Source organism: Balearica regulorum, chromosome 30 (assembly GCF_011004875.1).
Source record: "Balearica regulorum gibbericeps isolate bBalReg1 chromosome 30, bBalReg1.pri, whole genome shotgun sequence".
Lineage (NCBI taxonomy): Eukaryota > Metazoa > Chordata > Aves > Gruiformes > Gruidae > Balearica > Balearica regulorum.
This window is the reverse complement of record NC_046213.1, coordinates 233,199-255,435: the sequence shown is the minus strand read 5'-3', so window position 1 is coordinate 255,435 and position 22,237 is coordinate 233,199. Positions and strand designations below refer to the sequence as shown.

At 59.6% G+C, this 22,237-nt stretch overlaps 4 protein-coding genes across 4 annotated transcripts in view; 3 read left to right on the top strand and 1 right to left on the bottom strand.

Annotated features, from left to right (window-relative positions):
- Positions 1-46: 46 nt before the first annotated feature.
- On the bottom strand, positions 47-1,026 carry UBL5 (ubiquitin like 5). Its single transcript, XM_075738022.1, has 5 exons — positions 904-1,026; positions 686-747; positions 502-585; positions 354-391; positions 47-249 (listed from the first exon to the last, which is right to left on the bottom strand). Exons 2-5 carry the CDS (start codon positions 739-741, stop codon positions 206-208), a joined length of 222 nt encoding a protein of 73 aa, XP_075594137.1. The 5' UTR covers positions 742-747; positions 904-1,026; the 3' UTR covers positions 47-205.
- FBXL12 (F-box and leucine rich repeat protein 12) lies at positions 1,003-3,911 on the top strand. Its single transcript, XM_075738019.1, has 3 exons — positions 1,003-1,122; positions 1,215-1,287; positions 2,153-3,911. Exons 1-3 carry the CDS (start codon positions 1,022-1,024, stop codon positions 2,924-2,926), a joined length of 948 nt encoding a protein of 315 aa, XP_075594134.1. The 5' UTR covers positions 1,003-1,021; the 3' UTR covers positions 2,927-3,911.
- A 1,403-nt stretch (positions 3,912-5,314) lies between these two features.
- LOC104642934 (hepatic lectin-like) lies at positions 5,315-8,385 on the top strand. The gene is made up of 6 exons (XM_075738096.1): positions 5,315-5,489; positions 6,372-6,479; positions 6,894-6,968; positions 7,243-7,394; positions 7,771-7,883; positions 8,197-8,385. Exons 1-6 carry the CDS (start codon positions 5,447-5,449, stop codon positions 8,330-8,332), a joined length of 627 nt encoding a protein of 208 aa, XP_075594211.1. The 5' UTR covers positions 5,315-5,446; the 3' UTR covers positions 8,333-8,385.
- Positions 8,386-10,551: 2,166 nt separating this feature from the next.
- The window catches only part of LOC104635679 (LIM homeobox transcription factor 1-alpha), a 25,302-nt gene continuing 13,616 nt past the window's right edge, over positions 10,552-22,237 (top strand). The window contains exons 1-3 of the mRNA XM_075738024.1: positions 10,552-10,741; positions 11,245-11,322; positions 14,946-15,132. Of these exons, the coding sequence (XP_075594139.1) occupies positions 10,552-10,741; positions 11,245-11,322; positions 14,946-15,132 (455 nt within the window). The remainder of the gene's footprint in view (positions 10,742-11,244; positions 11,323-14,945; positions 15,133-22,237) is intronic.

Here is a 22,237-nt window from a genome sequence, read left to right as displayed (position 1 = left end):
GATTCCCGTTTCCCCCCCACCCCAGAGCCACACACCAACCAGAGACTCGAGAGACACGTTTATTATAAACCACTTAAACACTCCAGGGTAGCTACAGCAGGTTTAAAGCCTCAACGCGGCCATACCGGGGCGGGGGAAAGGGGGATTGGAGAAGGAGAGAACGGAGACGAGAGCACCGGGAGGAACCGGGAGGAGATGGCAGCCGCTACTGGTAGTAGAGCTCCAGGTTCATGCCATCGTGGATCTCATCTGGAGGATGGAGTTAAGGGGAAGGGCGGAGATCGATGGGGGATTGCGGGGACACCCCCCCCCCCCCCGGTAATACCGTAAAACACCCGCCCGGAGAAGGATACAGTCGCCCAGCGTGACGTGATCCTTGAAAATGGTGTACCTGCGGGGATGGGAAACACCGTTATCGGGCAGTCGGTACCGTTCCCACGGCCCCGCCACCCCGGGGCAGACGCTGCTTCTCCCCCCGCCCCCTCCCCCGCTTCCACTCACCACTTCTTGAGCACGATTTTATCCCAGCGTGTCCCGGTCTGGGCCGCGATCAGCTTCTTCAGGTCGCGGATGGAATCCTCGGTGCTGGCGGAGCCGTTAAGGAAAACGGGGGGAACCGGGAGGTGGGTCCCCCCCCCATCCCCGAACACCCCCCCCCCCCCATAATCTCGTTTCCCGGGGATACTTGCATTTCACCCGCACTTTTTTACCCAGACGGTCGTTGCAGACGACTTCGATCATGGTTACCTGAGGGGGGGGGGGGAATGGACCGGACGACACCGCGGGTTAACGGGAAGCACCGGGAGGGGGAAAATGGCACCGGGAGGGGGCTGTCGGTAAGGGAAGGGGCTGTCGGTAAGGGAGGGGGTTAAACAGGGAGGTCCAGGCCGCCCCGGTACCCACCGAGCCCTGCGTCACTCCGCCACAGCCGTTACCGTGCCGGATCCGGAAGTTACCGCAGTTAGACCGGAAGCGGAAGTGACGCTCGCAACGCCCGCCTCGTTGTGGTGAAGCGGCCAAGATGGCGGAGGAGGTGGGAGCGGTGCTGCCGGTGTTGCCTGATTCGGTGCTGCTGAAGGTCCTGGAGCTGCTGCCGCTGCGGGATCGGCTGCGGGCGGCAAGGTGGGACACCCACCCCCTCCCTCCCCGCAACCCCGGGACCGGCCGCCTCCCCGCCTGGGCCTCGGCGGTGATGGCCTGGGGCCTCCCCGCAGGGTCTGCCGGCGGTGGCAGCGGCTGGCGCTGGACAGGACGGTCTGGAGACATGTGGATCTGAGCCCGCACCGGGTACGGGCTGCCCGACCGCCTTCCCGCGGCGGGGGGGGAATCACCCCACTGGGGACGGGGGGCTGAGACGGGGAGGGGGGAATCACCTCACTGGGGATGGGGGCTGAGACTGGGGGGAATCACCCCACTGGGGACGGGGGGCTGAGACTGGGGGGAATCACCCCACTGGGGATGGGGGGCTGAGACTGGGGGGGAATCACCCCACTGGGGACGGGGGGCTGAGATTGGGAGGGGTGGAATCACCCCAGTGTGGGCAGGGGGCTGAGACGGGGGGGGGAATCACCTCACTGGGGATGGGGGCTGAGGTGGAGGGGGGGAAATCACCCCACTGGGGACGGGGGGCTGAGGGGTGTCACCCCACTGCGGACAGGGGGCTGAGAGGGGAATCACCCCACTGGGGATGGGGGGCTGAGACTGGGGGGAATCACCCCACTGGGGATGGGGGCTGAGACTGGGGGGAATCACCCCACTGGGGATGGGGGCTGAGACTGGGGGGAATCACCCCACTGGGGATGGGGGCTGAGACTGGGGGGAATCACCCCACTGGGGACGGGGGCTGAGACTGGGGGGAATCACCCCACTGGGGATGGAGGGCTGAGATTGGGAGGGGTGGAATCACCCCAGTGTGGGCAGAGGTCTGAGACGGGGAGGGGGGAATCACCTCACTGGGGATGGGGGGCTGAGACCAGGGGGGAAATCACCCCACTGGGGACGGGGGGGGGGGGGCTGAAACTGGGGGGGAATCACCCCACTGGGGGCTGAGATTGGGGGGGGGAGGGATCACCCCACCGGGGGCAGGGGCCGATGGTGCCCCCCCCCAATCCCACGCCTCGGGAAACGAGCCCCTTTTCTTCCTCGCCCCCAGCTCACTTCCCCCATCCTGTGGCACTTGGTGCGGTGGCGTCTCCGCGACAGCCTGCGGACGCTGCGGTTGCGCGGCACGCTCCGCTCCGGCGACAAGCGGCGACTCCTCTCCCCGGCGTTGCTGGTCGCTCTCGGGAAACGGTGTCCCCAGCTCCAGCGGCTGTGCCTGGCAGAGATGGATCTCCGCCCCGTCCCCTACGAGAGCATCCCCCTTTCCCTCACGGTGCTGGAGCTGAGTTGCTGCGAAATTCCCGCCGCCTGGTTCTGTGGTTCCGCCGCGATGGCCCTGCCCCAGCTGCGGCACCTCATTGTCCGCAACGTCCCTGCCTTTTCCGATCACCATCTGCTGAACGTCTCCTCCCAGAGCCGCCTGAAGACGCTGAGCCTTTCCGGCACCTACCGCGTAACAGATACGGGGATTCAGAGAGCGGCTCCGCGCTTGGAAGAGCTGGAGCGCCTCGTGCTGCGCCATTGCGTCATCGGCGACTCCGCCGTGGACTTCATCGGGCGCCACGTGAAACATCTCCGGTTCCTGGAGATCAGCAGCGCTTCCTCCCTGACGAACGCGGGTCTGGCTGGTGTAACGACCCTGCAGCGCCTGGAGACGCTGGGCCTCGACCTCTGCGATAAGATTTCCCCCGGTGCCGTTATTGCTTTGTGTCGAGCGCTGCCCCAGCTGAGGAACCTCAAATTAGGCGGGGCTGGCTTAGAAGACGAAGTAATCGATAAAATTCAGGCGAGTTTGCCCCACTGTAGCGTATCGCACGCTCCTTGACGCAGGGCCCGAAGCAGCGGGGCTTTTGTCGTTCATTTTCTACGCCACAAAGTGCCTCCTTTTTGGGGTAAAGCCTCCTTTTCCCGCGAGCTGCTGTACATATTTTTAGCACAGAATTTTTATTTGGGCTAAAACGGCAAATAGGTGATGTAAAGCGGTTTGTCGGGACCTCGTTTTTGGTAGGATCCCCCTCTTTTCTGGCGATGGGGGGGAATAGGAAAGCCGTGGAGCACCCAGCCCTCGGGAACCCCCCCCAGAGACGGGCTGAGGTTACGAGTTTTTAACCTCTGGCTGCTTCTCTTCCCCCCGCCGCTGAACGTTGGGCAGCAGCTTAACGAGCGCAGAATGAAGGAGCAAAGCGAGTTGCCCTCCTGCCACTGAAAAAAAACCCCACAAACCCCAAACAGGTGGCGGCCCAAACCCCAGACTTCCAGTTAATGTCTAACTCCGATTGCTTAACCGCCCTGCACGTACACGCCGGGCTCCGCCGGGGCAGAAAACACCTCAGCGACGCGTACCAGAGCCGCTGTTTGCTTGGCAAAACTCAGGCGATCCGCCCAGACAGCGAGCGTTTTCAGTCCAGGATGTCGTCTTGCTTCTACTTCCCTTCAAATTCGGTTCAAGTTGCTCCTCGGGACAGTTTTGGTAGCCGGGCTTCCTGACCAGCTGGTCCAAAAAGCCAGAGGTCCGATTTGCGCAGCCAATGGGCCGCTACGTGCGAACGGGCGTCGCCAGGGGCTGCCGTTACCTCTGGGTTCGCAGCCGCGTTTCCTCCTCGCCTTTTATTGTCCGCGTCCTCCTCCCCGTAACACCAGGTGACCCACGCCGAGCCTTGCGACGTTGCTTTTCTTAGGTCGCCGCATCAGCCAGGATGTTTTCAAAGCGAATATTGTATTTATTGAATAAAAACGCTTTTGATTTATGTTTTCTCAGGCCGCAGTGTTTTAACTGAACGCGTGCGTTTAAAATAAAGAAGTCGGGCAGTTTTTGACACCGAGCCGTGTCTGTTTTCACCTCACCCCCCTGCCCTCCGTTCCGCTGACGCAATAAGCCGTTGGGTTTCAGACAGACCTGGGTGGCAGTGACCCCCTCGCCGTGATGAAATCCTCGTTCCTGTGCGTCTCGTTAAGAGCCGGTCTTCGTGCCCTGACCTCCTTTCGGTTCCTGTACACAATCCCGGTGTAGCTTTGGGGCAAATAAACAACGGTAAAATGCCCCAGCTCTTGTTTTGGAAAGTATCCCAAGGCTGCTGGCTTAATAACAACCGCCACGTGTTCATCACAGGCCCGGAGATTTACGCTGGAGTAATTAGCGTTATTAAAACTTCCAGCGCTATCTGTCCCAGCACTCTCTGAGCTCGGCGAGCGAAGGGAAAATTAAAAACAGTAAAAAAAAAAAAAAAAAAATCAAACCAATCCGTCAGTCAAGGCGCAGCTCGACGCGGCGAGAACCTAAACGTTCTCCCAATGTTTCCCGTGGGATGCGCGCGAGCCTGACGGCCCAGCGCTCCGAACGACGTAATTTAATATCCGACGGTCCCAACTTGCCAGTTTTCCATCATCTGTCTCCGCAGAGCGCGTAATTGCTAAACGCGGAACAGCAATTGCAAGTTTTTGTGGCGCAAAGTGGGCTTTTTTTCGGGTTTGGAAGCAGGAGGGGAGCTGTAAATACCGGGTGAACGTGGGCAAATTGTAGGAATAAAGGACTGAGAGGGTCGTCTTGAGTCAGCAGTTCGGTTTCTGCCCCGGCAGCGCGGCACCTCGCCCTCCTGATGCTCCTGGGGGCCGTTCTAGACCCGTATTGCTTCTAATTCCCAAATTGGGGGGATTTCTGCTCTTTTATCTCCATATCATTTTCTGCCAACCTTTAACTCGGTTCTTATCACCGACTCAGAGAACGGTTTGGGTTGGAAGGGACCTTACGGATCCCAGCTCCGCCTTACAGCTGGCTGTATGCACGTCACGACATTAAAGCCCAGCTTTTTTTTTTTTTTAAATAAAATACAGAATAAAAGACACAAAGCCGGCTAAACTCGCAGCGAAGCCACCGCGTGAACCAGCTCCGGTTTATTTTCTTGCATCTGTTGGGGCGCTGCTTGTGCCTTCAGCTTTGGTTTCCACGCCAAAGACTTTGGTTCCTATTTTTCCAGACCCCGCTCCCTTCCACGCTTGGCGGAAACACCTTCAGAAACTTGAGGATTTCCCTTTTTTAATCCAAAGGGATGGGGAAAAGTTACAAATAAAAAGGACACCTGGCTTGGTTGGAGGAAAAAAAAAAAACCCCGACCAACCCAGCCCCTCCAGACAGCTGAATTATTGGAAGCGGATGCAATCCAAGCTGCTAATTCCGAGAGGACAAACCAATAGGACCCAGCCTGAAAACCCGCTGGTTAAATTACAACCTTTGGCCTCAACATCCCTAGAGGTTTTCCAAGTTCTTTATTCCGGAGATCCTGGTGAAAAAAACCAACCGCTTCCTTGGCCCAAAGCTGCATCCTCCTCCCAGGCAGAGCTCAGCGGGATGGATGAGGAACATCTTCACGACGATCTGCACGTTTTTGAAGGTAAACTTCGGCCCGCCGCCTCGAGGGGACGGGCAGGAGCGAAGAGGGGTTTGGTTTCGGAGGGAGAGGAAGGTCCGCGTTCTCCTTCCTCCTCCGCTTGGGTGACTCGGCTGATCAGCTTAATGAGGTTGATTGATTGGGATGGGGAACCCTCACCCTGATGAGCTCAGCCCTGAGGTGGGGTGGAAAAAGGGACTTTCTGCTGGGCTGGCACCGAGCTGAAGGTCTGGTGGTGCCCAGGCAGCGACACCTGGGAGCGTTCAGCCCTGGAAATATCCCGGACCGGAGTAAAATTAGGCTTTTCCTGGAACTTTCCTCAAAAAAACCCTGAGTGGCTCCGCAGAAGGATGCCACCGAGAAGGATTTCTGGGGAACCGTTTCCCTTTTGAAAAGGGCTTTCTAGACGGCCGGGAGGGTTTTAAAAACACGTCGCAGCCCAAAATCCACGGTGGAAGCTTATAATTTCTTTTTTTTTTCTTTTGCTTCCACGGTTCGGGATCGCCTGCCCTGTCCTTCAGCAAGGCTGCGCCGGTGCTAACGCGATGCCCCGCGTGACGGCCGTCCGTTTTGGGGTGCTTTCAGCCCCCCCCGCTTGGCCAGAACACAAGTTACCATCACAATTTTGCCTTTTTTAGCAAATAGTTAACTATTCCGGGTTATTTATTAACCCTTCTATAAATGGAACTGGAGGAACTGTGAAAAAATCCCACTGATCCGAGGGGAATATTTCCACATCTCTTTTTTTTTTTATCTCTTTTTTTTTTCTCTCTTTTTTTAATCTTTTTTTTTCATCTTTTTTTAATCTCTTTTTTTATCTCTTTTTTTTTATCTCTCTTTTTTTTTTTTTTTATCTCTTTTTTTTTTTACCCTTCTCTTTTAAAGACAGAAACTTCTTCCAGCTGAAGCTGAGATCCTTCTTCACGGTGTACTTGCTACTGGCCCTCTCCTTCTTGCTGAACATCATCCTGTTTGCTGTCTCGCTCTCCAGAGGTACTGGGACATCTTTGAACTAATTAAGTAGGCAGGTAGGACTAATTAATTAGGCAGGTAGGACTAATTAGTTAGGCTAGAGGACTCTAGGTCCTAATTCCGCAGGAAAAGGCGATACAAGGAGCTCCCAGACCGTCGCACGTAGTGACCGCTGACGCCCACGCTACCGTGTGTATATACATATATATATATATAAAAAATATACATAAAATCCCGGCTAATCCATGCTATAAGCCAGGATTTTAAATTTCCTGGGATTTCTTTGCCCCGTAGGTTGCTGGCAAAGCGTCTCCCCAGCAGAACAAACAAGGCAGAACAAAACACGTCGGGGTGAGGTGCTTGCGGACAACCCTCGGCGCACGGGTGGAACACGACCGCTAACCCGGCATCTCCCTCTCTGTCTCTCTCCAACAGTTTCAACCGTTTCTTCTAAACTCAACGAGGTGAGGCCGGAAGAGAAACAGAACTTTTCTGGCAGGGATTCGCTGTGTAAGTCACCCACAAGTTTTTCTTCCCCTCTGAACTTTCCCTGCTCCGGATCGCATCGCTAAGGCGGTGCAGAGCATCCGTCTCCTTCTTCTTCTTCTCTATTTTAGCAAAAAAAAATAAAAAATAAAACAAACCAAACCCCAAATTTTCCTTCCAGTAGAGGCTTTTTTGGCTGCTGTGCCGTTGGGTCGGGAAAAATCCTCTTGCTGGGCCGATCCCAGCGAGGACCGGCTCGCCTGCCCGCGTTCCCCCTGATTTCCCCTCCCCTCCCCAGTGTTTCCCTGCGGACCCGGATCCCGAGAATGGGAATATTTCGATGGGAAATGTTACTACTTCTCGCTAACCAGAACGAGCTGGCACAAAGCGAAGGCTCAGTGCGAAGAGATGCGCTCCCAGTTGGCTATCATTAACAGCTACGCCAAGCAGGTAAACCCCCCCCCGGGAAAATCCAGGCACGGCCGAATCCTGCCCGCAGCACCCCCCGGTACCTCCCTGGCTCCCCGCTGCCATCCTGCGCGCCCCAAGCTGGTGCTGTTATCCTTTGCATCAGCCAGCAGAGAGCAGGCACAACCTTCTCTGCCCGCCCAACGCCCAGAGCTTCTCTTCTACGCGTGCGGGGCGCTTAAACCCAGCGCCGGCACCTATCCTGCACCTCCACGTTTGAAATAAATAACCAAACGCGGAGTCGTTACCTCGCCGGTTCCTCCGCGGCGCGAACGCGGAGCCGAGCTGACCGCGAGCCCGCCGGCTCGAGGAACCTTTTCCTTGTGCTTTTCCCTCCTGATCCCTTTCCCCGCTGCAGAATTTTGTCATGTTCAGGACAAGGAATGAGCGTTTCTGGATCGGGCTCACCGACGAGAACTCGGAAGGGGAATGGGAATGGATTGACGGGACCGACTATAAAACCACGTTCACGTGAGTGCCGGCCTGCCCTGCGTTTTCCCACCTTTCGCCCCAAAACGGCGGGCAGCGCCCCTGCCCGCGTGCCCCTGTTTCGGGCAGCAGACCGGGTTTCTTCACCCTGCCCTGGGACAGGCGCTTGCACGAGGTTCTTAGCGGCAGCGGAGGCAAAAAAAAAAAAAATTAAAAAAAATAAATTAGCGTCTAAACCCATCTAAAATCAGACAGGTTTAGCTAGTCCCTGCCTTTCTCCCAGTCCCGGGGAAAGCTGCTCCGCTCGGCCGCCTGTCCCTGCCACCCTCTCTCAGCTTGATCCTTCTCTGCCCAGCTTTTGGAAGGAGGGAGAACCCAACAACAGCGGCAGCAACGAAGATTGCGCTCACATCTGGATCTCCGGGGAGTGGAACGACGTCTACTGCACCTACGAGTGTTACTACGTCTGCGAAAAACCTCTGCCCGACTGAGCAAAGCCGCGACGGCCGATGCTCCGGCACCGCGAATGTTCCTTTTTTCCTCTTAATTTATACTATCCGAGCGCTCGCTCCCCGCTCTTCCTCTCCACCGCGTCGGCCCGAGGAAGAGCGGGGACGGATTTCGATGGTCCTAAGCGATATACGCAGGAATCCGGGTTCTCCGCGGGGAGCTCAGCCTAATAAAGGCCGATTATTGCTCTGGTTAACGAAGCTTCTCTGTTTCTAGGCGTGGGGGCGAGCCGGGGCCGCAGGCTGGGGACAAACGGGACAGAATATGGGATTTGGTGCCCAACGGTGAATCCCGGGAGCGGGACGGGGCGGCGGGGCGGGGGGGCATCTCCGAGGGGAGGTTGGGACGGGCTAGAGCCGAGCTGAGCCGCGTCCGAGAGGGTTCGGTGCCAGCGAGCCAGAGGATCCGAGCGGAGCAGCCGCGGGACACCGGCCAACGCGGTTTCAGGGGTGGAAACGAAGTTGGGTTTTCCTGCTCAGGGGGGAAAAAAAAAAAAACAACCCCCAAACCCCTCATCATTTTCGTAACTTTTCCTTTTTTTGTTGTTCTCGTCGTTTCAATTCGGATGCCACGTGACAAAACTGCCCGCCGCTTGTTTGTCAGAACGTGAAACTCGATGGTGGTTCAGCTCTGCGTCACGGCAGCGGTCACCACTGGGGTCCTTGGGCTCCAGGACCGCGCCAGGATCCGGCCCCCTCCCACATTTTCCATTCAAAAACAAAAAAAAATCCCATTTTGGGCCAGACTGGGAAACCTTGGAGCTCCCACTCTGGTTTCAGGCAACACTCGAGCCGCTGACGGCACCCGGATCTTGCACAGCGTCAGCGGGCGTGCACGTGTGTGCGTGCACTGTTAGGGGTGCGTGGGGTGCGTGCACGCGTGCGCACGCACGCTACAAGGTGCGCGATGCGTGTGGATGTGCGCACCCTGCAAGGGGTGTGGGTGTGCACACGGGCGTGCGTGCGCGCTGCAGGGTGTGCGTGCACGCTGCAAGGCACGCGCGTGCGCGCTGCAGGGAGCGGGCGTGCCCACGTGCGTGCGCGCACCCTGCAAGGTGTACATGCGATGCACGCGAGCGTGCGCGCGCTGCAGAGAGCGGGCGTGCGCACGGGTGGGTGTGCACGCTGCAAGGTGTGATGTGTGCGTGCGCGGTGGGGTGTGCCCACGTGTGTGTGCGCGTGTGCGCTGCAGGGAGCGGGTGTGCCCACGCGTGTGAGCGCACACTGAAGGTACGCGTGCACGCTGCGAGGTGCGTGTGTGCGCTGGCAGGGAGCGGGTGTGCCCACGCATGTGCGTGCACCACAAGGGTGTGCGTGTGCGTGTGCGTGTGCGTGTGCGCTGCGGGTGGGAGCCGCTCTCAGCCACCCGGTACCGGCGGTGCCCGGCCGTGCCCCCCCCCACCCCCACCCGAGGGCCGCGCGGGGCCGGGACACGGGGTGGGTGGGTGGGTGGGTGGGTGGGTGTGGGGGGGTGCAGCACCCAACGCCCCCACCGCCCCCCCCGGGACACCCACCCGGCTGCCGCCCCGAGGTCCTGCCCAGTGCCTGGTCCCGGTTCCCCCAGTTCCCCCCCCGGTTCCCCCCGGTTCCCCCGGTTCCCCCCCCCGGTCCCCCCCGGTCCCCCCCGGTTCCCCGGGCGATGCCCGCGGCGGATCCGTTCGTGGAGCCCCGGGAGGGACGCGGACACCGACCCGGCAGAGCCCCGGGCCCCCGCCGCCCCCCGCCGCCCCCCGCCCCCGTGGAACCGTCCCCAGAGCCGAGCGGTCGCCCCGACGGCGGGTGGACGCGTCTCCTCCTGCCCTGTCGGCGACATTGTCGGGAGAGAGCGCGGGTGCTGCGAAGCGGACGGGGATTAACGAGACCGGCGACACCGAGCCCACCCCCCCCCCGAGCCCCCCCCTCCCCGGCCGGTCCGGTCCCCGCGGAGCCTCCCCCGTGCCTGCGACAGCCCCTGTCGTGAGGAGCTCTGCCTTGTGTCACGACAGCCGCTGCCGGGGGACCCGTCGGTATCGCCTCTTGGGCGCACCGGCATCGGGGGGGGGGGTGGGTGGGTGGGTGGGGGTGTCCGGAGCGGGTTGTCGGGGGGTGTCGGGGGGTGTCGGGGGGTGTCGGGGGGGGGTGTCTGTCGGGGGGTGTCTGTCGGGGGGGGTGTCTGTCGGGGGGGGGGGTGTCTGTCGGGGGGGTGGGGGGGTCCCGCCTTGATGGGGCCCCCGACGCGCTGGCGGCTCAGGCGCGCTCCCGGGGGAGGCGGGGGGCGGCGGCGCTCACGGGCGCGGACACGGGCGGGGGCTGCGAGCTCTGCCCCACGCACAGTCGCGCCCCGCTCCGCTCCTCTCCCTTCCCCTCCCTGCCGGTACCGTTGCCGGTACCGTTGCCGGTACCGTTGTCCCGGTAAGTGCTCACGCGTGGACGGGGCGGGTGGGGATGCGGTGCCGGTAACTCGGCCCGGTGGGGATGCTCCGTACCGTGGGGGGGGGGACACGGGACACGGGGGGACACATCGGGGCTCGCCCCGTCTGTGAGCGGAGAGACCGGCCCCGGCACCGCAGGGACCCGTCGGGCCGCCGCCGTGTCCCGCCAGGACGGGCCGGGGCCGGGGAGGGGGGGGGGTGGGGGGTGAAGGGGGGAGCAGCGGCGGCCGCAGCCCCCGGGGTGGGCACCGGGGATACCGGGGCCAAGGTCGGTCTGAACCCCGGGGGGAGCGGGGGGAGCGGGGCGGGTGGGCGCTGCCACCGCCGGGATTTCGTTACCGTTCGTTAACCGGAGCTCCGGGACGTGGAAAACGATCGGGGGGGGGGGCACCGGGCAGCCCCGAGCCACCGGGGGGGTGGGGGTGGGGTGGGGGGGGGTGTCGGTGACCGGTGCCGGTCCTTAACGCCGCTCTCCACCCGCAGCCCCCGCACCGGCTGCCGGTATGAAGACGGAAGAGGCTCCATCCTGCCTGCAGCAGGCAACGCCGGTCCTGGGCTTCGGTGAGTGCCGGGGAGCGGGTGCCACACACCGGGGAGCCCCTCAGCCCCCCCCCATTCCCCCCCCAAGCCCGGGCTCCTCAAGCAGCATCCGTGGCCGTCCGCACCATCCTCATCCTCCCCGGGCCGCTCCGGGGGGATCTCGGGGTGTCCGTTAAGTTGCGGCGGGACCAAGCGGCCCTGCCCGCGCTGCCCGTTTTCCCCCCAACCGTACGATCCCATCTGCCCTCAGCGGCGTTTCCCCGCTCCTCTGCCGTGGTTATTCCCCGCTCGGGAAGGAGATTCCTTCCCCCCACCCCACCCCACACCACCCCACCCCGGATTATCGGGGTGACCGGGGGAGAAGGAGCAACCCCCCCCCCCCCGCTCAGCCTGGCTTTGGGATTTGCCGATTTTGAGGCAGCAAAAGCCACGCCGAGGTGTTGGCACGCTGCAAAATGCCATCGTGCGACCCCCCGCCCTCCCCCAAAAAAGCGGCTGCGGCTCCGTGGGCTGAGGTTGTCCTTAACGGCAGACGGCACCGGCGCGGAGCAAAGCACACGGTACGGAGCTCGGAAGGGACGGGGACGCCGTAAGCATCCGTCCCTTGTCCGTCCCGACCTCCTGGATAAGCCCCTTCGGAGCCTCGGCTCATCCCGGTCCGTCGTTGACGGTCGTGTGACCCTCGCCCACCCCAACCGCGGGCGATGGCTGGATTCGCTGACCCGAAATTTCGATTTCAGCGAGAATATCCGTCCCACGAGACCCGGCGGGGGAGCTCACGTGGGAGGGTTTGGCTGCGGGGGGGTTAATTTTGGGTAAACGCGCCGGGCTGGCCGGGTCGCGTCCCCCTCGTCGTCCCTTTTTCCCTTTCTCGGAGAACGGCGACGCGGTGGGTTGGGATTGCTCTTCGTGAACGTATTTGCGGGTCCAAACTGGTGCGGTTTTATAAACCTTTCGGGCGGCGTAAGGCAGGATTAATCTCCTTTATTTTCAGTTTTGGCTCTTTCATCCCGAGCCAGCTACTGGGGGGGGGGGTGGGATTCGGGGAAGCCGATGGTTTTCCTGGGATTTTTCACATCCCCTCTTCCCCCTGGAGCTCGGGATTGTTCGCTCGCCTCCCGTTGCGTCACGGCATCGCCGTGTTCGTGGCCTCGTGCCGAGAAAAACCGAGCTGTGACTTATTACAGGGCGGTAACGTCCGCTCCGGACCCTGCCTGTGCACCCTGAGCAGGATTCTGCTGCCTCCCACCGCCCCGAATCCCCGGCATCCTCCTGCCGAGCGAGAGGGAGGGAGGGACAGACATCCCTGGGCTGAAGTTTCGTGACTCTCCCTTTCAGACCGATCCCACATTCCCAGAGCTCCCTGCCGATTTAACTGTCTGCTCTCAGACGAATTTACTACGAGATGATTCCCTGCTTTTTACCCCCTACATTAAAGAGGAATTGGGGATTTTTAGTCCCGGGTGCCTCTAACCCGCTGGAGGTTTGGCTGGTCCCGCGGTGACGTGCAGCCCATGGGGATCAAAGTCCAGAAGGGTGAAAATATTTGACTGTAGAAATTAATAACGGAGGAAAAAAGTGAGAAGTGGAGGCTCGACGTGGGATAAATATCCACGGGGAACCCCCGCACGTGGCCGCAGCCCCTGGGACGCGGGTCCTTGTCGCCCCGGCCGTCCACGCTGCGTTACGGAGTTGCACGGTTATAGTTCTGGTGCTGCTGCTCCGGCACGGCAGACATTCATTTGTCCTCTTTTTGGGCTAAAATCCTCATTTCCGCTCCTGATCCGCTGGATCTCGATCTACAGGAGATCTCTCAGGGTCTGGTCCCCTCCAGCTGACGCTGCCACCCGATTTCCAAGTCCCAGCACTTAATTAAGGAGCTTCCCGGGAGCTGCGAGGGACTTGGCTTGCCGCAACGTCCGGCATTGCCCGGGCACGCGTCCGCGGGCTCGGCTGGCTGCGATGCCGGCTGGGATGCCGGAGAGGCAGGACCCAGACCCAAGCACTGCAATGAAGTGGGGCAGAAGCTGCCTTCACACAAGACACCCCATTTTCGGGTGCGTAGAAACCCCAAATCAGCCAAATTTGCTCCCCGCAAACAGTCCGTCCCGTGTTGGGTTGGAGACCGTGTCGGTCTCTTGGAGGCAGAGAGCATTTGCCGCGGTTTCAAATGATTTCGGGACTTTGGGAAAACATCCGTAGCTAAAATTGGACGGAAAAAGGCGTTCGGAAAGCTTCCCGCTCGTGGATGCTTTCTGCCCGCCTGCGTTCTGCCTCCGCCCTGGCGGTCCCGCTGGCTCCCCGCTCCGCTCATCCGACGTGAACCTGCGGAGTCCAAGGAGCCGGAAAACAAATCGTTGATGGGCTGGTTCAGGGTCCTGGCTGGGACCTTCCGCAGCGGAGGAGCGCGGATGGGCGCAAGAGCCTGGGAGAGACGATCTGCGGGGCTGGGAAGGTCTTTGCGTGTTCCCGGAGAAGCAGAAAAATCCCTTTTTTTTTTTTTTTTTTTTTTGCCGGAGCTGTTCCTTCTCTCCCAGCCCCGCGCGGAGACGCGTGGCTCTCCGCTGGAAGGTGCCTCCCGCCATTTGCCGCCGCCGTCGCCTTCGCGCGGGCGAATCCCTCGCGGGGCAGAGGAATTCCTCTTGATTCCTCGCCCAAATTAGAACCGGGCTTAGCGTCCTCCGAGGGTCCCCGTCCCTCAACCTCGCCGCTCCTCCGAGGTGCAGCAGAAGACCTCGCTTGCCCTAAACTTCGTCGGCGGGATGCCAGCATCCCTCCGAGCCATCGAGGCGGGGGGGGCTCGGGCAGGCGTTTCCCCCTGGGATCTCGGAACTTACGGGAGGATAAAAGCGTCGAGGAGCTGGAGGGGAGGGAGATAAAGGCTCCTGAAAGGCAAGGAGCTTGGCAGCGTGGAGGTGGCGGACATCGGCGAGGGTGCCGCTGCCTGGCTCAGCCGGCAGCCCAGATCCAGCGCACCAGATAGTGGATTTATTACTCACTCCTTTACCTTGAAGTTATCACGACGGAGCCTTTGAAGAGCAGCCATAGATTTATATGTTGATAACACTGAGGAGGGGGGGGGGGAAATAAAAATTAAAAAAAAAAATAATCCCAAAGGTCTGGAGCAATTTTAAGCAGCTCTTAGCACCAAATCTGGGGTGAAACCGGACAAAATTCAGACCCAGGTCTGTCCTCTGACCTGGCCCAAGGTTCCCAACAAGCTCAGCACCCACCGTCTCCCAGCGAGACGCACGTATCTTTGCTCTCCCATTTCCAAATGCGTGTTCTCCACGTTCTCTGCCATTTCCACGGCGCCAGAGCTCTGGGCTCGGGGGTTCCCCTCGAAGAGAAACCCAGAACCCGCTGCTTTCGCCGAGCCGTTTATTTTCAAGGTTGTCACGGCTGAGTCCTCGCTGAGCCTCCCTTCTCCACTATCGCCACGTGCCTTTAAAAAATTACGAAGCAAAACATAACAGGAGACGATCACAAGGAGTTTCGGGAGGCCAAGCATCACCCCCCCACCCACCCCCCCCAAAAAAAAACCCCAAAACGACCAAAAAAAAAAAAAAAGACAGCGCAGGATGCGATCCCGCCCCGGCACGGGGAAAAACTCCTTCTCACGTTGCCTTTTCCCCGCCGCCCAGGTTCAGACTCCAAGATGCGGGAGGTGTGCGCCGGCTGCGACACCCCCATCTCCGACCGGTTCCTCCTGCGAGTCAACGAACGCTCCTGGCACGAAGGTTGCGTGAAATGCGCCGTCTGCCTGCAGCCGCTCTCCGGGACCTGCTACTGCCGCAACCGGCAGCTCTACTGCAAACACGACTACGAGAAGTAAGTGCCCTCCGGGTTTTTTCCCACCCTTCTTGGGTTTTTTTTAATTCCCTCTCGGATTTGTTTTGACGGGGTTGGAAGCTGGGGGGGGGGTGTCAATGGAAGGGGGGGTGTCCGGAAGGGCACGGCGGCGTCGGTGTCACGTAGGCTGGTGAGGACCGGGAGAGACGAGAAGGAACGTGGAGGCGTTCGGCTTCGATTTAACTGGGTGACGTGGCGGGGAGGAAGAGGAGGAAGGGACGAGGTGGCGGCTGAAGAGGCGGAAAGGACGCGCCGTTGGTGGTCGGGGTGCTCGGTCAGGAAACGAGGGGTGCCCGGTCAGGAAACGAGGGGTGCCCAGGAGATGACAGCGCTCCACGCCTGGTCCCTCTGGGACACGCGGGGTCGGCGGATTTAAACCCGAGGGGCTTCGCTCTGCAGCGAAGGGGCACCCACCGCTGGGCGCGAGGGACCCACGTCCGTGGTTACGCCGCCGGGTTGGGCCTGCCTTTGTGCGGCAGGGTGCTGGGCTCCGTGCGGCAGGGTGCTGGGCTCCGTGCGGCAGGGTGCTGGGCTCTGTGCGGCAGGGTGCTGGGCTCCGTGCGGCAGGGTGCTGGGCTCTGTGCGGCAGGGTGCTGGGCTCTGCTCAGCAGGGTGCTGGGCTCCGTGCGGCAGGGTGCTGGGCTCCGTGCGGCAGGGTGCTGGGCTCTGCTCAGCAGGGTGCTGGGCTCCGTGTGGCAGGGTGCTGGGCTCCATGTGGCAGGGTGCTGGGCTCTGTGCGGCAGGGTGCTGGGCTCTGTGCGGCAGGGTGCTGGGCTCTGCTCAGCAGGGTGCTGGGCTCCGTGCAGCAGGGTGCTGGGCTCCATGTGGCAGGGTGCTGGGCTCCGCGCAGCTCCGCTCGTGGTGCAATCCTGCGGCTCCGGCAGCGGCGACGCCACCAGTATTTAGAGTGGGATGGGATGGGACAGAATGGGAACGGGGATGGAACGGGAACGGGAACGGGAACAGGGATGGGATGGGATGGGATGGAGTAGAATGGAAGGGAATGGGAATGGGAATGGGAATGGGAATGGAATGGGAATGGGAATGGGAATGGGAATGGGAATGGGAATGGGAATGGAATGGGAATGGGAATGGGAATGGGAATGGGATGGGAATGGAATGGGAATGGGAATGGGAATGGAATGGGAATGGGAATGGGAATGGGATGGGAATGGAATGGGAATGGGATGGGAATGGGAATTGGAAGGAAAGGGGAAAGGAAAGGAAAGGGGAAAGGAAAGGAAAGGAAAGGAAAGGAAAGGAAAGGAAAGGAAAGGAAAGGAAAGGAAAGGAAAGGAAAGGAAAGGAAAGGAAAGGAAAGGAAAGGAAAGGAAAGGAAAGGAAAGGAAAGGAAAGGAAAGGAAAGGAAAGGAAAGGAAAGGAAAGGAAAGGAAAGGAAAGGAAAGGAAAGGAAAGGAAAGGAAAGGAAAGGAAAGGAAAGGAAAGGAAAGGAAAGGAAAGGAAAGGAAAGGAAAGGAAAGGAAAGGAAAGGAAAGGAAAGGAAAGGAAAGGAAAGGAAAGGAAAAGGCGTTTCAGTTGGAAGGGACCTACAACGATCATCCAGTCCAACTTCATTTGCTTTTGAGCACCTTGCCAGGGCTTCCAGGAGAAGACAGGGCCGTCGCGCCGCTCTGGTTCTCGTGGAATTTTAATTGCGTAGCTCAAATGAGGTGTGCGGGTGTCAGCGAATCCAGAGCCGAACAGAGGGAAGCGACCCGCGGAGCCGGAGGGGCTGAAGGGGTTCGGAAGTGGAAAGCTGGGTCGTGGTGGTGTGAGATGGAAGGGGACATCCCTAAAACGGAAGCGTGGCAGGAACCTGGAGGGGCTGGGGAAGCCGCCGCCCCGCGTATCGCCGGGCTCTGCTCTGGGCTGCGCGATTTGGGCAAACGGAGCCGTTGCCGCGTGTGAAAGCCTCGGGAAAATCAGGTTTTTGGATTTATCCCGAACTCGAGCCTCGTCTGCAAAACTCAAAGAGCAGCAAATCCCGCGGCGCTGGAGACGCAGCCCTGAATTTCGGCAGCACCCGAGCTGGCGGCGTGGTCGCGCCCTGCCCCAGCACTAAAGCAACGAAGGGGTTTTTTGGGGTGGTTTTTTTTTTTTGCCTTTTGTGGTCGTAAATACACTTTTATTAACAAAGCGGCTCGGGTGCTTCTGTTAGCATTGCTCACACCGGTGGGAGGTAACACGGGATGGAAAATCTCCTCCCTCCTCCACTGCCCCGGCTCTGCGGCCGCAGGTAAATCCTTTCCCCTTCCCTCTGACCCCCTCCAATGGAAAACCGGAGCCTCCACCCTTTGCTTTGATTCCCACGCCGGTGATTTCCCCTTCCGAGGGGCGCTGGGACTCTGTTCGGCCACCCTCATTTTTTGCAGCCTGGAAGCATTTTGCAGCAGAGCAGCAGCTAGAAACGAGTCCGGGAGGAGAGGGAAAGGGGCTGCCCTCTGAGGACAGCCTCGTGTCCCCAATTCTGTCTTCCCCCGGCAGCCACCGCAAGCCCCGGGTGGCTTTTTTTTTTTTGGGGGGTGGGTGGGTGATGTGGCACAAGAAGCCACTCATTTTCCCGAAAGCAGATCCGGAGCGGTGAGAGCCCGTCCGCTGGCCACCCCCTTGCCTTCAGCATCTCAGGAACAGGAGATAAGCTGGAGGAACCCGAAGGGAGTGCAGGACCTGTTCCTCCGAGCAGGACTTTGAACGACGAGCCAGCGCCGCAACCTCCCGTCTGGATGCACCAACCAAGCGGCATCGCTCCCCGGAGCCGGGACGGGGTCCATCCTGCCAGAGGTTATCTCTTGGCACGGAGCGCTTTGATCGCGGCTCTGAGAAACGGAGCTGCTTCCGCGCCAGCTGCCGGCTCCGTCCGCCTTGCGGCAGGGCAGGGGATGGCTCGAGGGCTGCTGCTTTTCCTTTTGCTTCTGGCAAGAGAGCTCAATAACCACGGCGAGACTCCGGCAAAGTTCGGATACATCGGAAAACCCTGGGAGAGGGAGCTCCGAGGAGCTCCCCGACATCGCCACAGATGCTGGCGATGTCACTAATGTCACGGCACCGGGCACCGAGGAGAAGGACCGGGCTCAGTCGGCGGCTCGTGCTGATGGTGATGCTTCCTCGGTTCTCCTCCTCTGGCAAATAAACATCTCCGGTGGGCGCAGCACAAACTGCTTCCCACAAGCTCCCTCCCAGCTCGTCTTTCCCATGTCGGGACTTCCACTGAAATATTAGGGAAGGGGCTGCTGCCCGGAAAGGTCATGTCTGTTGGTGACCTCCAAACCCGTGTCTGGTTGTCACCTCCAAGCCCGTATCTGGTTGTCACCTCCAAGCCTGTGTCTGTTGGTGACCTCCAAACCCGTGTCTGGTTGTCACCTCCAAACCCGTATCTGGTTGTGACCTCCTGCGGCCGGTGCTGCTGGGAAGAGCCGGTGACACGCAGACATCCAAGGATGCCGGGAAGATGCTCCATCAATTCCCTGAAGTTTGGCAGCATCCCCTAAAGACTTCACGGTCCAATCTTATCTTCTCTGTGCCGCACAAAGGAGAGCGCAGCCTCCTCCCGGCCACTGACGCAAACGCTTGGCAGCGCTGGGAATGGTAATAAAAATACCAGGGCTTGCCCGCTTCCCCGGGGTGGCTGGGAGAGGCAGGGACAAGGAGCCGGGCGGGCACGGCCACCGCTTGACGCGGAAGGGAAGGACAGACCGCGTGAGCACGGCAGCACCCGCACCGTCCCGGCAAAGGGTGAGGGTCCCGGGGTGCTTGGAAGCAAAGGAGGTGGACGTCTCCGAGGTCTTGGCTTTGGCGGCTGAGCCAGGCGCTGGAGCGGGTTTGACCACTGCGGTTAAGGGTAACCGGATAAAAAAAAGTATTTGCAAAACCGGTCGGTAAGGAGCACCGCCCTGACCCGAGCCCAGCGACCGCATTTCCACACGGAGCGACCTCAGCCTCCAACGCTGCTGTTCCGCCATCCATTTTGGGGCAGGATACCGTGGCCGCGCAGTTTTCCCAAGCGCCGCGCTGCGTCCGGCCGCGGGGCTGCAGACCCCTGGCGCGATCCGCTCCATCCCGCTCCTCTGCTCCAAAACATCTCAGCCGGTTTCAAAAACACCCCTTAAGGTCTCCAGCTCCTTACGTGCTTTTGCAAGTTGGTGCTTCGGGCACTTTTGAAGGCATCTGCGCTCAGCACCTTTGTGTTTCCAGCATGGGAATTTCCAGGGAGGCGAACTCTCAGTCCTCCTGTTTGGAAATCTTGTCCCCCCCAGAGTATTCATTCTTGGCCTTGACTTTCCAAAGTTTGTGTTTTTGGCCAGGGATGAATCCCAGACTGCAGAATCCAGCGTCGCCCCGGGCTGCGGCACAGACCGGGGTTTGCAGCGCGGTGACCTGGAGGGGAGACCCATCTGGCATTTATTCCTCCTCATGCGAAACTGCGCAATAAGAGGAAAATGCTTTAATGGAGAGATAAGCCAGCAGCTGCAGCTGAACGTGGGGGAAGGAACGGACTGTTGATCTAGAGATGAAATGTTAAGCCCGAAGATGGATGTTGTTCTGCAGTCCCTATCATATAAAAACCACAATCCGAAGGCTTTTGTGAAACTCTCCTCTTCCCCTTTTGCCTGGGGCCCAGCCAGCTCTCCCGTGTTTCGCTCAGGCACCTGCCCTGTAAATCCAGCTCCGGGCTGCTCGTGTCAATGCGACGGCTCAGGAGAAGGAGGAGGGAGGGAGAGGAAGGAGAAATACTCCTGAACGATGATAGAGTGGCTGCAACGGCCGGGTCCTGGGCGCCTTGTTTACTTTGAAGTTTGTTTTGTGGAATGACAGGCGATGTGGGGGCTGCTGGGGAGCTGTCAGGAGGGATCTGAACCGCAGCCTTGCGCTGGCAGCCTTCCCTCTCTCCTCCACGCTCTCCTCTTGCCCATGTGGAGATGATTTGCTCGTCCTCTGTAGAGATACGGGGTGAACTCGGCTCGAACCTGACTTGCAGCTTCCCCATTGCCGAGCGGTCGCTGGCACGTGACCGGCACAGCTGAGCACGGACCGAGTCCGCCGAACGCCCTCCTGGTCCTTGGGTTTTGCCCGAATCGCCTTCGTTTCTCCATCTGGTTGTAGAAACGAGAAGGTTGAGGAGAGGTCGACCAGCACATCCCAACCATCGGCTCTGCCCGCATCCGTCTCGCTATTCGCGTCCTCGCCGGGCGAGATGTGCAGAACTTAGCGCCGCGCTTGAACCTGAGATAATACTCCTAGCCGCGAGGGTTTTGAAAGCCCACCAAAGGGTGGCCAAGGTTTAGGGAGATCCTTCAGAACCGAGAGCAGCTCGTTCGCCTTTCGAAACCCACCGCAGATAACGTGCGGGGATGTTCAGAGAGCAGAGGTGGGAAACTTGGGCTCCGAGACCAGACCGTTTGGTGCGCGGCTGCCGAATCGCTGTTTTGGTACCCTGGAGTGACATCCAGCATCGTCCTTGTTGAGACCTTTAACAGTTCTGACCGATTTTCTGGGTTGTGAGGGTTAGGAAAAGCCCAGCTGGAATGGAATGGCTTGAAAAATGGGAAATTAGGAGCTGACTTTTTTTCATCGGGCGGAGGACATAGGTTAAGGACGTGGGCTCGGGAGGTGGCTGAGGATGGAGGGAGGGCAGAGGGAACCAAAAGTCCTTTGCGCATCCGGAGGAGCAACGCGGTGCAGCCAAGGAGTAGCCGGCAGCTCTGCTCCTCCCTGTTGAACACCCCCCCCCCCCGCCGCCCAAATATCGGGGGCTGACCCGGACCGAGCACCTTGGCAACTCTTCTGAGCAAGCCGGTTAATGTTTAAAACCATGTGGGAGGGCTCCCCTCCGAGCAAAGATCTCCCGGGTAGGAGAAGCCGGGGCAGGAGTTGGAGAAGAGGCGCTGTGTGCAAACCCCATCACATTCCAGGAGCTAAAAATGATGGAATTGGTGTTGAAACCAGAAGGATTTGGTTGGTTGGTTGGGTTGTTTTCTTTTCTTGCGGTGGGATTTTTTTTTTTTTTTTTTTTTTGGCTTTTAAGTATGAAAGCTTCTCCTTCCCCTTCGCTGCGCTCGGGACATTTAGTTGTAGTCAGCTCAGAAATTATCAGAGCGCTTCCTCGGCATGAGGACGTTAAAAAATGGCGCTTGAGATGTATTTATAACCCGAAAATCAGAGACTCGAGGACAAAACAGCGCCAAAACCTGACGGATTACAAGAGCTGATGATAGCTACCACTATCAACGGGGTCCGTGTCCCCCCCCCCAGGTCGTGTCTTCTCCTGGTCCTCCTTCTCCGTCGGGCCGGAGGGAGGTAATGAAAAGCGACAGTGCTCTGAAAAGTGAGCAAATAAATGAGGTAATGAGCACCCTTGACAAGGCAGTGATGGATGGAGCCCGCGCGCCCAGCCAGCAGACCCTGCGGGTACCTCCGCAACGGCGGACGAGGGGTCCGAGGGGGTGGGAAGGAAAGACCCGCGTCTCCTTCCAGCTCCTCCGGGCTGGGTGACGGGACCGAGTCCGGACGCCCTTCGACGGCACCCATAAATAGGGCGAGTTGTGCTTATCCCCAGTCCTCGAGGACCATCCCTAGCTGTCCTCCTGAGATACTTTGCTCCCCCCAAAGCGGGGAGGTCACCGCGGCCATCCCTGCTCCGGTGGTGAGGACCAGCGGGACCTCGGTAGTGGAGGAATCGGGCAGCTTGAGCCCGGGAAGGGACGTGGCGTCCGGGGTTTAGGACGGTCCCGATGCGTTTGGAGCTTCACATCTCTGGGACGCGGCAGGATCGGTTCCCCAAAGCTTCAGCGAACAACCCAATCTCCAAAGCTCGCGCCTTTTTCCCCCATCCCAAATTTTTCCTCCTTCCTCGTCGGGTGGGTGGCTGAGCCCCGTCTCCCACTGCGAGCGAAGCCCATCTGATGATTAATGACGTTAATTACACAAAGCCATTCCTACCCCAGTTCTCACTCTTCCCTCGCATTGGTTTGTTCACAAGGCCCAGGAAATTAAACGCTAACTCTATAATCACTGCGAAATGAAAGAAATATGCAGATGCGCCTTGAGCGTGATTAAGAAACCAGCCACCACGTGCTGTCTGTTCCCC

Excerpts from the sequence above, each read along its gene's own strand:
- UBL5 (XM_075738022.1), bottom strand. The coding sequence starts at position 741 with ATGATCGAAGTCGTCTGCAACGACCGTCTGGGTAAAAAAGTGCGGGTG. Across the intron at positions 392-501 it reads AAAATCGTGCTCAAGAAGTG|GTACACCATTTTCAAGGATC; the intron begins GTGAGTGGAAGC and ends CCATCCCCGCAG. Across the intron at positions 250-353 it reads TCACGTCACGCTGGGCGACT|ATGAGATCCACGATGGCATG; the intron begins GTATCCTTCTCC and ends TCCATCCTCCAG.
- FBXL12 (XM_075738019.1), top strand. The coding sequence starts at position 1,022 with ATGGCGGAGGAGGTGGGAGCGGTGCTGCCGGTGTTGCCTGATTCGGTG. Across the intron at positions 1,123-1,214 it reads GATCGGCTGCGGGCGGCAAG|GGTCTGCCGGCGGTGGCAGC; the intron begins GTGGGACACCCA and ends GCCTCCCCGCAG. Across the intron at positions 1,288-2,152 it reads TGGATCTGAGCCCGCACCGG|CTCACTTCCCCCATCCTGTG; the intron begins GTACGGGCTGCC and ends CCTCGCCCCCAG.
- LOC104642934 (XM_075738096.1), top strand. The coding sequence starts at position 5,447 with ATGGATGAGGAACATCTTCACGACGATCTGCACGTTTTTGAAG. Across the intron at positions 6,480-6,893 it reads TGCTGTCTCGCTCTCCAGAG|TTTCAACCGTTTCTTCTAAA; the intron begins GTACTGGGACAT and ends TCTCTCCAACAG. Across the intron at positions 6,969-7,242 it reads TTCTGGCAGGGATTCGCTGT|TGTTTCCCTGCGGACCCGGA; the intron begins GTAAGTCACCCA and ends TCCCCTCCCCAG.